The sequence below is a fragment of the Notothenia rossii genome (assembly GCF_949606895.1).
Source record: "Notothenia rossii genome assembly, chromosome: 6".
NCBI lineage: Eukaryota > Metazoa > Chordata > Actinopteri > Perciformes > Nototheniidae > Notothenia > Notothenia rossii.
This window is the reverse complement of record NC_136909.1, coordinates 86,991,530-87,006,354: the sequence shown is the minus strand read 5'-3', so window position 1 is coordinate 87,006,354 and position 14,825 is coordinate 86,991,530. Positions and strand designations below refer to the sequence as shown.

The 14,825-nt window shown below is 43.3% G+C and overlaps 3 protein-coding genes across 4 annotated transcripts; all 3 read right to left on the bottom strand.

Moving 5' to 3' along the window:
• Positions 1–361: 361 nt before the first annotated feature.
• Positions 362–3,754, bottom strand: LOC307044678 (stonustoxin subunit beta-like; the record flags this gene model as incomplete). The annotated part of the gene is made up of 2 exons (XM_079689989.1): positions 362–3,582; positions 3,709–3,754. The coding sequence occupies 2 exons, from the start codon at positions 3,752–3,754 to the stop codon at positions 3,014–3,016; spliced, it is 615 nt and encodes a 204-aa protein (XP_079546115.1). The 3' UTR covers positions 362–3,013.
• Positions 3,755–3,785: 31 nt separating this feature from the next.
• LOC307044229 (NLR family CARD domain-containing protein 3-like) lies at positions 3,786–9,203 on the bottom strand. Of its 2 annotated transcripts, XM_079689311.1 has the most exons (7): positions 9,045–9,203; positions 7,098–8,904; positions 6,846–7,019; positions 6,242–6,415; positions 5,753–5,926; positions 5,027–5,200; positions 3,786–4,683 (listed from the first exon to the last, which is right to left on the bottom strand). In XM_079689311.1, exons 1-7 carry the CDS (start codon positions 9,079–9,081, stop codon positions 4,467–4,469), a joined length of 2,757 nt encoding a protein of 918 aa, XP_079545437.1. In that variant the 5' UTR covers positions 9,082–9,203; the 3' UTR covers positions 3,786–4,466. The 2 variants fall into 2 exon arrangements, with proteins under 2 accessions (XP_079545437.1, XP_079545438.1); XM_079689312.1 differs by lacking the exons at positions 5,027–5,200; positions 5,753–5,926; positions 6,242–6,415.
• Positions 9,204–9,414: 211 nt separating this feature from the next.
• On the bottom strand, positions 9,415–13,379 carry LOC307044677 (uncharacterized protein; the record flags this gene model as incomplete). The annotated part of the gene is made up of 5 exons (XM_079689988.1): positions 13,189–13,379; positions 12,923–12,952; positions 11,598–11,711; positions 9,707–9,820; positions 9,415–9,505 (listed from the first exon to the last, which is right to left on the bottom strand). The coding sequence occupies exons 2-5, from the start codon at positions 12,928–12,930 to the stop codon at positions 9,415–9,417; spliced, it is 327 nt and encodes a 108-aa protein (XP_079546114.1). The 5' UTR covers positions 12,931–12,952; positions 13,189–13,379.
• Between the last annotated feature and the right edge of the window lie 1,446 nt (positions 13,380–14,825).

Below are 14,825 nucleotides of genomic sequence, written 5' to 3'. Positions count from 1 at the left end.
AACCTGTCAACACAAACATAGACGGAACAAATAAAAATATATCTTAGGGGTATACACTCCTGTCTGATAGCGCTGGTGGTGTGTGTGTGTGTGTGTGTGTGTGTGTGTGTGTGTGTGTGTGTGTGTGTGTGTGTGTGTGTGTGTGTGTGTGTGTGTGTGTGTGTGTGTGTGTGTGTGTGTGTGTGTGTGTGTGTGTGTGTGTGTGTGTGTGTGTGTGTGTGTGTGTGTGTGTGTGTGTGTGTGTGTGTGTGTGTTGTTGGAGATTTGGAGGATGTTTAAAACCAACCTCGTCTCCGCGTGTCGTTTGATAAACTGGGTAAATTCGTAAAAAGGAAGGGATTAAGAAACACCAGAATGCAAGTGAAACAATAATCTTGTTTTAATGATAAAAAGTAACAATACAAATACAAAGGAATCACGAAGCACTCTGCAGAGTACTCCGGGCTCAGGTTCTACCACGTGTGAGACAGGTCTCAGGAACGGCCGGTCAAAAACAAGAGCGCGAACCAAAGGAAAACACAGGCTTTCATACTAAAACACAGGAGGAGGTGTGTGTGTGCTTTCCCCCAGAGGTCATCTTATTGGGAGAGACCAACACATGGCCTGTCGCACCCAATCAGTGCGACACAGCAGAAGAAACCCGGAAACAAAAAGTCTCTTTCAGTTTGACGAAGACCAGACACCTTTTGGTGTCTGGTACGAACTTGCTCTCAACAACAAGTTTCCTTATCTTATTTCACATCTTGCAGCCAGCACACACACATCTCCTTTATGGCCCTTTGTCCCTGAGTCCATCTTCCCGCCTCAGGTTACCACACACATCCCCTTTATGGCCCTTTGTCCCTGAGTCCATCTTCCCCCCTCAGGTTACCACACACAAGTTAAAAGTATGTTTTAAGGTATAGTTGTTATAGTTGGCTGAATATACGTAATACATGTAAATTACTTTCATATCAATAATAACGAGGAACACATTACCTATGCTCTTAAGCAGTATTAGAGATGCTTTTCAAATAGTCAAACTTCACACAGGCCCAATACAGAGAACACACTCATTTGTCCTACAGCCCCTCTCGCCATTTGAGCTATTGTTCACATCTTTACTTCAAATAAAAGGTTTCACATTGCATATTTCCAGCTTCCTTTACACATACTGTTATTATTAATACAAAGTAATTAACCACACACATCTATTGAAAACAAGTAGATTTCCCTGATCATTGACATGCTGAAAATCTCAAGAAGAATGTCCCCTCCCCCAGCTCTCTCGTCCCTGTCATAAAAGCTGCTTCCATTTCATAGAGAGTAATAAAACATGTTTAAGCTAATTTCTCCACAATGTTTGTAGCCATTTAGTACCCACACATGAAAGAATAAGAACAGAGGTATAGTTGAACAGTAATCATGCAGCACATATATTTACTGCAATGAAAACACACACATTTGCCCTAAGCATGTGTAACGCACACCCTTCTTTTATGAGGGAAACATTCCCGAGTTTTGGAGCTATCCCCAAATTAGGATGTCCCCTGCTCCCATCCCTCTCTAAACACAAAGACTTCACCTCAATATATTGGGGAGGGAAAAGATACTTTTTCCCTTCAAAATGTAACACACATGAATATATATAAGGTGACATTAAAATGAATATACCAGATTTAACTTTCCTGCCATAACACGTTACTTTAATACTTCAAATAATTCAAATAATCCTTCAGTGTCTTTGTGTGTTTATATGTCTGGGAGGGAGGGTTAGGTTTGTTTTGTTTTGTTTTTATTTGTATTTCTGTTTGTCTGTATTATTGTTATTATTTTTAGCTAACATATGTATTCCCTATTCTGCATTTTGTATATTTTGTGAGTAATTGCTGTTATCTAATTGTTGTGCTTTTGGTTGTACATGTTGTGAATTAATCTCAATACAAATGTGATCACAACAAATGTATTTTAAGCTTATTTAATTACATTAGGAAGTAAAGACTGTATCAAGGACCATCCCTGCTAAGGGCTTGTAAGGACGATGTTGAATCTCCCAACTTTAAGCTGCAGGCCACTTTCTCTATAGGGATAAAACGGTTTTGCACTCAGTTTCACACGCATGTAGCTTTGCTCATGCATCCGTCTTCTCCATGCTTCTCTTCTTCCTTTACCCTCCTGACATGACTCCATCATGCAATGCTGCTGAACTCATTTACACTTCACAGGCTTCCTCTCATGGTGCGCTTTAAGCTGGGATGGCGTGACTCTGTGTATCCTGTGATAGAGTTTTAATCTCAAGTTTGAGAGTGGTCGGTTCAGTCTAATCCAAAAATGTATATATCCACATGTAGCAATAAATGTTAGAAAAATCTCCCTAGTCCCCGGCTTGAGCTTGAATCTCAGGATCCATGTATCTGTGATCCTCTCCAGAATGGAAGGAGTCATCACATACAGAGCATCAACTAGTTCCTGAACAGTGTCCTTCACATGCTGATATCCAAGAGAGGGAGTTCCACAGTCACAAGATGGAGGAATAGAAAGCAGTATTCAATGTTTACTTCAGATTAGCTCAACGTCAGAAATGATCATGCTTGTCATATGTCTCTCTCCATAGAGGCTGAATCATCATGTTAATCACATAGCTATCATATGCCTCAAACAGTCCTGATGCTCTTCTAGGTCATCACACATCCTGTCATGTTCACAGCTACAGTTGGGATACCTTTGTTATCATGTTGGAAGAGGACATTCAGTATTGAGTATTCATACTGTGATCCCCAACAAGGGGGATCACAGTATGAATACTACCATACGAGTATGTACACATTATACAGAGGGGGATCACAGTCGATTGGTTTAGCTAAGTGTCTGAAAATGGTCAGACTTCTTATCAATAGTTCAGAAATCATGTTATAATGAAGTAAAAACCCTCAGACTCAGGTTGGTACTAACTAACATCAGCTGTGATCCTGAACAGACTGAACTCTCTGGGCAGCAGGGAGGAAGTCTCTGGAACAGGAGGAGACTCTTCCTCCTACAGAGGAACCAGAGACGCTGAGGAACCAGGGCTGAACCCTAACCCAGCATAGAGAGGTTCAGTGAATGTGGTTCTGAAGGTGTGGATGTGGATCAGTGTGTCAGAGGAGACTCTGTAGAAGGAGAGAGAGCCAGCAGGATGATCCAGATACACTGCTACTCTACCAGGGGAGGAGGATGAGGAGGAGGAGGAGGAGGAGGAGGAGGAGGAGGAGGAGGAGGAGGAGGTGTGTGTTATTCTGTTATTGTGCCAGACAGAGTAACCGTCATCAGAGCATCTCAGACTCCAGGACTGATCATTCCCTCCAAACAAACAGTCATCACTGCCTCCTCTCCTCCTGATTCCTCTGTAAGTCACTGATATATAAACCCCTCCTCTCCTCTCGACCTCCCAGTAGCAGAGACCAGTCAGAGCTTCTCTACACATCAGCTGTCTCCAGATATCAAACCTCTCTGGATGATCAGGATATGGCTGCTTCTCCTCCACACATGTCACCTTCCTGTTGTCCTCAGACAGTTTGAGTTTTCTGTTTGCTGTGTTTGTGTCGAGTGAGAGTTCACAGGAATCTGAGGAGAGGAACAGCAGCAGTTATTCATCTATCAGCTGTTCATTTATTGACACTTTGATGATGAAGGTTACATTTGAAGATGGTGGCTGCTTTGTTTTCATGAATCAAATTAAACCACACTCACACTTCCTCAGACCGGGTCTCAACCATCGGACTCCAGCAGGCTCCATCCTGAAAGAAGAGGGGGGGGGGGGGGGGGGGGGGTCAGAGCAGCATGGAGACATGGACATTACATCACTCTCACACACAGAGCTTTGTTATTCTCCACAGATGAACCTACATGTTCACGCATGATTATTAATCAGACGACATTATTTTTGTCAGTCTGATTATTAGCCGATGAATGAAGCTAATTTTTTTCAATTATTATTTATCAGAAAATAAGATTTATCAGTGTTCAGTTAGTCCATTATGTTTACTCAGACTCTCCTGGACACATTCAATAAGTGTTTCTCTTACCTGGAATCTGAAGAGGAAAATAAATGAACTTTATTTGAAGGTACCTGTTATGCACAGAATTATTCAGACATCTGATGGTTCATCATTGTTTTTACAAAGTGCTTTATTAAATAGAAGCACTTCAGAATCAGTTCAGATACAGGAGTGTAGATCACGTCCATCAGGAGTGGGATGATCTCTGCTGTAGGTTTATGTTGTGGGATGGATTTTCTGAATCGTGCCTCCTAAGTATTGTCTCTCCTGACTTTATTGCCAAATCTATAAAAGTTAGTTTAGGTCAACAAATTAAAATGAGCATTAAAATCATTTTCAGATTCTAATATTTTAAAGATGTCTTCCTTTTCTTCGTGTCCTCAGTACCCTTTCATTTTATTGTCTTGGCCTATTTTCTTAAAGTCTGTGTCTTTGTGACTTTTTTGAAAGCTAGGATTTAAATGAACACATACAGTATATACATGTATAATACCTGAGAGTGTCCAGTCTCCAGAGAGGATCCTCCAGTCCAGCAGACAGCAGCTTCTCTCCTGAGTCTCCTGGATGATTGTAGCTCAGGTCCAGCTCTCTCAGATGGGAGGGGTTGGATCTCAGAGCTGAAGCCAGAGAAACACAGCCTTCCTCTGAGACCATACAGCATGACAGCCTGAACACACAAAACAACACATCACATAATCTGAGGCCACTGTGAGGACTGCAGGGTTAGTGAAGTACTGTGAGGCTGTCCATTAATGTGGGTTATTTAGACATTGTCCAACCAGGCCAATCACTACTGTCTCTCAATAATCTGATAACATTACTGCACTTTCTAATTTGTCTGGGAACATTCAAGATCCAACAAAATAGAGAAAAACAACATCAAACTTTTCCATGGAATCAAATAGAACTTTACTGATTTACATTTAGCTTAGAGACAATCATGTGCAGGTTACAGGTTCACCAATGTATCTAAATAAAAACTTAAGCTAAACATATTGATGAATCCTGACCTGAGAGTCTCCAGAGCACAGTGAGGACTCTCCAGTCCAGAAGACAGCAGCTTCACTCCTGAATCCTGCAGGTCATTGTTACTCAGGTCCAGATCTCTCAGACTAGAGGACTGGGAGCTGAGGACTGAGGACAGAGCTGCACAGCTTCTCTCTGACAGCTTACAGACACTCAATCTGAGGAGACAACAAAACAAATGGAAGCAAAAGTTAAAGTGGACTTTGTGTTTGTATAATATGTTTTCCTGGGCAAAACAGAAAAACTGTAAAGTATATTATGTTACATAGGGTCTGAAAATTGACAATTTCAACTGGGTTGAAAAATAACTTGAGTACAGTGAACTTATAAAACTCATCCAGTAATCATAGATGTTATTTCAGCTTAGGCTTTTACTGAAGCAACTAACAAACACTTTAATACAATGTCTAGAAAATAATTTGGGATCAAGTATCTTTCCCAAAGACACTTTGACATGTTAACCTCAGGGAGAGGGGATCGAATCAATAACCCTCCCCTTGGTACTTGCCTATTTCCCTTCTGGGCAACAGCAGCCCAATATATCAATACATATTCAAAAGGGAGCTCAACATTTTTGATGAATCCTGACCTGAGAGTTTGACTAACATAAGTGTTTTCAAATCATTTTGGTAGAGAAAAGTAGGAATTAAACCATTGAAATGGTTAGGAATTAAAAAGTCCATCGGCTGAACATGTTGATGAATCCTGACCTGAGAGTCTCCAGAGTACAGTGAGGACTCTTCAGTCCAGAAGACAGCAGCTTCACTCCTGAATCCTGCAGGTCGTTGTTACTCAGGTCCAGATCTCTCAGACTAGAGGACTGGGAGCTGAGGACTGAGGACAGAGCTTCACAGCTTCTCTCTGACAGCTTACAGTCACTCAGTCTGAAGGGACAAAAATAAAAATAAAAAGTTCAGCATTTACTCCTTTTTACAAATTCAAAAACAAAATATTAAGACCCTATAATCATAAATACGAGGAATCCTACATTATTTGAACTGATGGCAAAGATTTTGCATACATGGTGGATTGAAAGCCAATGTTAAAAATGTGTCAAAAGTAGAAAGGGAGAAGAGTGTGTAGATTTGCACCTGAACACAACAGCAAAGAATCATTTAACGAGTTTAAAAATAGTTCATTTACTATAGTAAGTTAAATACATCCAAAAAAGGGAGCTCAACATATTGATTTATCCTGACCTGAGAGTCTCCAGAGCACAGTGAGGACTCTCCAGTCCAGAAGACAGCAGCTTCACTCCTGAATCCTGCAGGTCGTTGTTACTCAGGTCCAGCTCTCTCAGACTAGAGGACTGGGAGCTGAGGACTGAGGACAGAGCTGCACAGCTTCTCTCTGACAGCTTACAGACATTCAGTCTGAAGGGACAAAAAAATAAATGGAAGCAAATGTTAAAGTGGACTATGTTTTTATATAACATGTTGTCCTGGGCAAAACAGAAAAACTGTAAAGTATATTATGTTACACAGGGTCTGAAAATTGACGATTACAAATGGGTTGAAAAATAACTTGAGTACAGTGAACTTATAAAACTCATCCAGTAATCATAGATGTTATTTCAGCTTAGGCTTTTACTGAAGCAACTAACAAACACTTCAATACAATGTCTAGAAAATAATTTGAGGTCAAGTATCTTTCCCAAGGACACTTTGACATGTTAACCTCAGGAAGAGGGGATCGAATCAATAACCCTCCCATTGGTACTTGCCTATTTCCCTTCTGGGCAACAGCAGCCCAATATATCAATACATATTCAAAAGGGAGCTCAACATATTGATGGATCCTGACCTGAGAGTCTCCAGAGCACAGTGAGGACTCTCCAGTCCAGCAGAAAGCAGCTTCACTCCTGAATCCTGCAGGTCGTTGTTACTCAGGTCCAGCTCTCTCAGACTAGAGGACTGGGAGCTGAGGACTGAGGACAGAGCTGCACAGCTTCTCTCTGACAGGTTACAGCCACTCAGCCTGATAAAGGACCAAGAAATATATGAAAATAATGAACTGAATATTGAACTCATGATATATGAATGTGTCTGTACTCACAGAGCCTTCCTGGAGGCTTTGACCACTGGCAGCAGCCTCAGAAGAGCCTCCTCTGAAGCAGAGTATTTCTTCAGGTCAAACACGTCCAGATCTTCTTCTGATGACAGTAAGATGAAGACCAGAGCTGACCACTGAGCAGGAGACAGATTATCTGTGGAGAGACTTCCTGAACTCAGGGACTGTTGGATCTGCTCCACTAGAGAACCATCATTCAGTTCATTCAGACAGTGGAACAGGTTGATGCTTCTCTCTGGAGACAGATCCTCTTCAATCTTCTTCTTGATGTACTGGACTGTTTCCTGATTGGTCTCTGAGCTACTTCCTGTTTCTGTCAGCAGACCTCCTAGGAGTTTCTGATTGGTCTGCAGTGAAAGACCCAGGAGGAACCGGAGGAACAAGTCCAGGTGTCCATTTGGACTCTGTAAGGCCTGGTCCACAGCACTCTGGTAGAGATGTGTGAGTTCAGGTTTGGGTCTGAAGACTTTAGGCCACCAGGAGTTTGTTGGTTCTTCTGACAGCAGGTTGACACGAGAATTTATACATTTTCGATGGACATGAAGAGCAGCCAGAAACTCCTGAACGCTCAGATGGACGAAGCAGAACACCTTGTCCCTCTGGTACAGTCCTCTCTCCTCTCTAAAGACCTGTGTGAACACTCCTGAGTACACTGAGGCTGCTCTGATATCGATGCCACACTCTGTCAGGTCGGACTCATAGAAGATCAGGTTGCCTTTCTGCAGCTGCTCAAAACCAAGTTTCCCCAGAGCCTCCATCATCTTCCTGCTCTCTGGACTCCAGTGTGGATCTGTCTCAGCTCCTCCATCATACTTGATGTTCTTCACTTTGGACTGAACCACCAGGAAGTGGATGTACATCTCAGTCAGGGTCTTGGGCAGCTCTCCTCCCTCTCTGGTTTTCAACACCTCCTCCAGAACTGAAGCAGAGATCCAGCAGAAGACTGGGATGTGGCACATGATGTGGAGGCTTCGTGAGTTCTTGATGTGGGAGATGATGGTGCCGGCCGGCTCCTGATCTCTGAATCTCTTCCTGAAGTACTCCTCCTTCTGTGGGTCAGTGAACCCTCGGACCTCTGTCACCATGTCCACACACTCAGGAGGGATCTGATTGGCTGCTGCAGGTCGTGTGGTTATCCAGAGACGAGCAGAGGGAAGCAGCTTCCCCCTGATGAGGTTTGTCAGCAGCACATCCACTGAGGTGGACTCTGTGACATCAGTCAGGATCTCAGTGTTGAGGAAGTCCAGAGGAAGTCGACTCTCATCCAGACCGTCAAAGATGAACACAACCGGGAACTGATCAAAGCTGCAGATTCCTGCGTCTCTGGTTTCAGAGAAGAAGTGATGAACAAGTTCCACCAAGCTGTACTTGTTCTCTCTCACCACATTCAGCTCTCTGAAGGTGAATGGAAATATGAACTGGATGTCCTGGTTGGCTTTGCCTTCAGCCCAGTCCAGAGTGAACTTCTGTGTTAAGACTGTTTTCCCAATGCCAGCCACGCCCTTTGTCAGCACTGCTCTGATTGGTGCATCTCTTCCAGGTGAGGCTTTAAAGAGGTCTTCTTGTCTGATGGTTGTTTCTGGTCTGTCTGGTTTCCTGGATGCTGTTTCAATCTGTCTGACTTCATGTTCATCATTGACCTCTGCAGACCCCCCCTCTGTGATGTAGAGCTCTGTGTAGATCTGGTTCAGAAGGGTTGGGTTTCCTGCTTTAGCAATGCCCTCAAACACACACTGGAACCTCTTCTTCAGGTTAGACTTAAGTTCACGCTGACACACTCCAGAACGAATTCCTGAATGAACACACAACAAATCAGATCAATGAGTCAAATACATCCTTAAAGAATGAAGATCTGAATATACTTTGTTCCATCTCTTGAGACTTTAGTCAACATTTATCCAGCTTGTTAAATCTCTATAGAAACCCTCTTACTGCTCTGCAGACGGTCAGCCAGCTCCTCCTGCTCCATGCTCCTCAGGAAGTGCAGTGTGATGTTCAGAAATGCCTCTCTGCTGCTCCTCCTCTGCTCTTCATCCTCACCGTCCAACACCTCCTCATCCTCCCTCTGACTCTCTAAGCATTCTGGGTAATCTGAACTCAGAGCCTCCTGGATCTTCTTCAGCTCGTTCTTCACAAAAGTGATGATGTTGTCCTCCAGCAGCTGGAACAGAATACATGAACAACACAATCAAACTAAAGTCACCAAACATCAGATCCATGTTGGACAGACTGACCATCCACTGATCTACAAAGTGCATCATGGAGTTGACTGTGAGCAGAACAGATGTGAAGTAGCTGTAGTTCATGTACAGACCATAAATGTGGAGTCCAGCTGTGTCTGATACTGCTGGGCAGACTGACCTCTGGGAACCTCTGAGCTCTGCTGGTCCTCTCTGTGAGGAATCATGAACTTACATTATGTTTGCTCCACAGACTTTACATACAAAGACCCAGAGCAGTTATATAAAGATGTTGTGTTCTGTCATAATACATCACCATGCAAACCAGAAGCTAACACTGATGGACGACCAATTCTGAGTCTGACTGAGGAACAGCAAGCTCTCCAGTTTCTATGAACAGTTTGAAATACTTACACCAGGTCAGAAGAACAGCTTCCATCTTTGAAGAGAATCAGACCACCCTTAGACCGATCACTCTTCAGGGACACACAGCTGGGTCCAGGAGACTCTTCTCTCTGCTGCTGGGAACTGACAGAAACACTAAAGTTGACTTTATTTCAGTCAGAAAACTCATGTTTGAAATGTTTATTGACAGAGGCATGTAGTTTGATTTTGGAACCTGATGCCTGTACTACGAATCCAGTTCAACAGACCCTGGATATGTTTGAGTTATCTGCCTTAACTAACCCAAAAGAAACACGATTTCACTAAGCGGTCCTACAACACTGGTTATCAACTCGGTAACTCAAGCCAGGGTTTCTCTGTCCGGCTGAGTGCGCGTTCACATGAAAGGGGCGGGGCTAGCAACATTTGACAATTACAAATATGGAAAGCGTACTGACAGCGCAGCGTCATACTTCATTAATGAAAAGTCAACTCTATAATATTAGACAAAAAAGTTCAACTTTAAACATCCATGACTCAAACACTTTATCCAGGATAAAAGCCACTTAGCTGCACCTGCAAGGTGAATACAGCTGGTATCAGAACAAGTGTTTGAATGCTTACATTCACATGCTTACTAAGACACGAGTGGATCTGACTTTAATTACATTTGACTCGAGTGTTTCGTCAACTTAATGTGTTTCTTAAAATAATACTTCTACATACAGTATGTGACACTGTGAGTGTTGCACGGCCAGATACGGCTCAGCTGACTCAGATAAGGAGATATATGATACATTATGATGTGATTGCTCTGAAGATGGGAGGTGATATTCTATAAATGTCTACGTTCACACAGTCAGTTGATTTTTACCGGCCGTCTTTCCTGAGACGGCAGTTTAAACTGTATTTATGGAGATCTCGCCTTGTAAGAAGAGAACCAGCGTCGTAGGACCAGAAACAGAGTTTCTCCTGAAGTTAGCTCGCTAAGCAAAAATCCGGCTTCGTAGTACAGGCCTCAGGTCGCTGGCCTCATCGCTCTCTGCATATATTCACACAGGACATTAAGGAGTGATGATTGGTCTTTCCCTCTGACCCTACAGCTGGATGATGGAGTGATAGTGCGGCGTGTAAGGCATGTTGTTTATGTGTCATTATAGCTCGAGTGACTAATACCTCATTCACACCAACGCAACTCCGGTTCTAGCTCCGGAGCTTTTCAGGTTCAGAACCGGTTCTTCGGTTTAGCTCTGGCTCTTTTCACACCGCCCAGAGTCCGACTGGTGCTGCGTCATTGCGTCATCGTTTGCGTCATGACGTAACCGTTTGCGTGCCTGCTTCATAAAGCCAAACCGCGCGGAAACCCCTCACAGCTGACACCGACAACAACAACAATGGCCGATTGCGCTCCAGCTTCCTCTGTACTTCTTCAGAAGAGCAGATTCCCAGCAGGTAGCTGGTCTCTTCAGTGGACCACTGCTGCTTGTTAAGTTTCTCCATCGTTGTGTACAAACTGGATAAAACATGGGCTTGTTGTTGTTGTTCAGGAGTTGATCCCGCCCCTGCCCCCGCCTCAACGTAAGCGTGACGTATGTGGTGCTTTTGCTCTGGCCGGACAATTTTTTGGTGCTTGAAATGAACCGGATTCCGGAGCTAAGAGGCTGCTCCGCACCGGTGTGAACAGGAAAACCCGGTGCTTTTCAAGCTCCAGCTCCGAACCGGCCCTGAAACACCGTTGGTGTGAATGAGGTATTAATGAACTAGCTTGCAGGATCCACTCCATTTTAGTCGGACAACTGAAGTTAATTCACGGCAGCATATAGTTTGAGTTTGGCGTCTTGGCTCCGGACTAATCCCTCCCCGCATTTATTTTCATAGAATATGAGGAAGGATGATCAAATAACAACTATTAAATACTTACACTGGGTCATTGGAAGGGCGTCCATCTTTGAACCCAATCAGAGCACCTTTAGACCGATCACTCTTCAGGGACACACAGCTGGGTTCAGGAGACTCTTCTCTCTGCTGCTTGGAGCTGTACAGAAGCAACAAGATTTATATCTCTGCTTTCAGTGGTTTTTGGAAAGTTAAAGACTGTTGATCAGAATGAATCCCTATATATCTCACACTAGTCCCCAGAACTCTACAACTAAACCCAAGACCACTGCAGCTACCTCCCAGATATCTGCATTAGTGCCTGAAACTCTACCTAATACCTAAATCCCTGCTGCAACAAAGACTTCTCTGCGACTGCATACATTGCATTGGTTCCTTTTTAAAACACCTTCTTATCAATTGACTACAATAACAACTTTGTATTGAGTTAATATTAACAGAGTAGAAATGATCATTCTATTTATGAGAGCACTTTGACCAACAGACGCCTCAATAAATATGAAATATGAGCCTTCTTAAGCTAAGGGAAGTATCAACATTATGAGTCAATGTTCAGGGGAAAAAAAGGGAAACAAGTCTTTGCAACAAGTCCCTAGATCTCTGGAATTAGTCTTTGGACCTCTTAACCAGTCCTCAGATCTCTCTGCATTGATTGGTTCTAACTTCAAAGACTATTTTTTCCATCAAAACAATAATATACTGTTTCTGAGTTATTAATTAACAGAGATCTTTCTATGAGAGTCCTTTGATCCACAGACGCCTCGATAAATATGAATTATGAGCCTTCATAAGATAAGAGAAGTATCAAAGTCCAAACTGCAGTCCAGTATCAGGATTCAATCTGAATGTGTTTTATAGATTTACAGGTTTGTTATGAGTCATGCTGCTGAAAAATCAGGGGAAAATATATCATCAACTAGTCTCTGGATCCCTTCAAGTAGCCCATATATATCTCAGCAACTAGTCCCTTGTGCTCTGCAAATAGTCCCTAAATTCCTTTAACTAGTCCCCATATTTCTGCACCTAGTCCTTAAGACATCTTAACTTCTCCTCAGATCCCTTGTTGTTTCTGAGTTATTCATTAACAGAGATCTTTCTATGAGAGCACTTTGACCAACAGACGCCTCAATAAATATGAAATATGAGCCTTCGTAAGATAAGAGAAGCATCAAAGTCCAAACTGCAGTCCAGTATCAGGATTCAATCTGAATGTGTTTTATAGATTTACAGGTTTATTATGAGTCAATGTTCAGGAGAAAGAGCAGAGACAGTAAACAGCCAGTCAGTGAGAGAGAACATGTTGAAGGGTGAAACAGTTTCAAACATCATGTGAAGTGTTGAGTGTGATACCTTTCCATGTTGGTGATAACCTGCAGCCACCTGATGGAGACAGACACACGGCTTCATTATTACTTTAATGTCATTATATTTGTTAGTGATGAGGAAATAACATCTGTTTCTACATGTAGACTTTAAAGACAGTGAGCTGTAGTTTCTAACATCAGTTGTCAGATAAACTGAGTGCTGTCATTCTAAAGACAGGAGGTGAACACATGAACCCACAAAGAGCAGGTGTTTGAAACATTAGACACTGAAAGAATCAAAGTCATACTTACTCAGTTTCTTCTCATGAACTCCATCAGCTGTGAGGACCAGGTCTGTGTAGAAGAAGAGTTTCCTGCTGATCTGACCATGTGCTCCATCAGCTGTGAGGACCAGGTCTGTGTAGAAGAAGAGTTTCCTGCTGATCTGACCATGTGCTCCATCAGGAGTAAATCCTTCTTCATCAGTCCTCTGTGTCCAGCACTCTGATGAAGCAGTGTGACGCTGCAGCTCTCACTTCAAACTGTATATGACTTTATATCGTAGTTAAAGATTAACCCCCAGCCGCTCCCTGCTGCACTCTGACAGCTGAGAACAGACCAGGGGACACTAAAGAGAGACGCACACAGCTGGGAGACCAGGGGACACTAAAGAGAGACGCACACAGCTGGGAGACCAGGGGACACTAAAGAGTGACACACACAGCTGAGAGACCAGGGGACACTAAAGAGAGACGCACACAGCTGGGAGACCAGGGGACACTAAAGAGTGACACACACAGCTGAGAGACCAGGGGACACTAAAGAGAGACGCACACAGCTGGGAGACCAGGGGAAACTAAAGAGTGACGCACACAGCTGGGAGACCAGGGGACACTAAAGAGTGACGCACACAGCTGGGAGACCAAGGGACACTAAAGAGTGACGCACACAGCTGGGAGACCAGGGGACACTAAAGAGTGACGCACACAGCTGGGAGACCAGGGGACACTAAAGAGAGACGCACACAGCTGGGAGACCAGGGGACACTAAAGAGTGATGCACACAGCTGGGAGACCAGGGGACACTAAAGAGTGATGCACACAGCTGGGAGACCAGGGGACACTAAAGAGTGACGCACACAGCTGAGAGACCAGGGGACACTAAAGAGTGACACACAAAGCTGAGAACAGACAAGGGGACACTAAAGAGTGACGCACACAGCTGAGAGACCAGGGGACACTAAAGAGTGACGCACACAGCTAAGAACAGATCCTCCTCACTGACAGCATCAACGTCTCTGTCTGCAACGTGTCCAACACTTCATACATTTACTAAACTAAGAGAACTTCCATGTTGAGCTACCTGATACTTGTTGGTACAGGTTATTGGTTCCCTTTGTTCTTTGGGAAACAGAAGATTGAAGTATTCTCAAACACCTGAGAAATGATAATCGTCCACCAACACTTTCTGCACCAATAAGCCGATCTGTTGAAAGAAGATTAAAAGGTGCAGAGAATAAAGTGAATGTGGTGGAAGACGTTGATGTGGCTGGCTCGTCCTTTAATGCACGAATACACAAAACCACAATACAAGACAACCTGGATATTCTGCAAGTTTAAATTCCACTGGACTCAATGAACCCCTCGACCTTCTTCTCATCATTTCAAAAACTCCTGATGAATACTCTATCATTTAGTTAATTGCTCATTGTTGTGCTTTGAGTCCCAGTTGAGTCCCTTGTGTTTGCTGTTGTCAAAGGGCAGATGCTGTTTCTTGGTGTTCTAGGTTTGACATATCCATACAGTTTAATAATGGAAACATTCAGTGGTTCTGGTGAAATAAATACGGTTTAATGTCTGACCAAATAATCTGTTTCCTTTAAAAATCATTATTGAATTACCAACCTCCCAGATATTTGCATTAGTGCCTGAAACTCTCCAACTAATACC

Coding starts and splice junctions, on each gene's coding strand:
- LOC307044229 (XM_079689311.1), bottom strand. CDS start 9,081: ATGGAGCAGGAGGAGCTGGCTGACCGTCTGCAGAGCA. Junction 5,201..5,752: donor TGTACTCTGGAGACTCTCAG/GTCAGGATTCAT, acceptor TTGTCTCCTCAG/ATTGAGTGTCTGTAAGCTGT. Junction 4,684..5,026: donor TGTGCTCTGGAGACTCTCAG/GTCAGGATTCAT, acceptor TTGTGTGTTCAG/GCTGTCATGCTGTATGGTCT.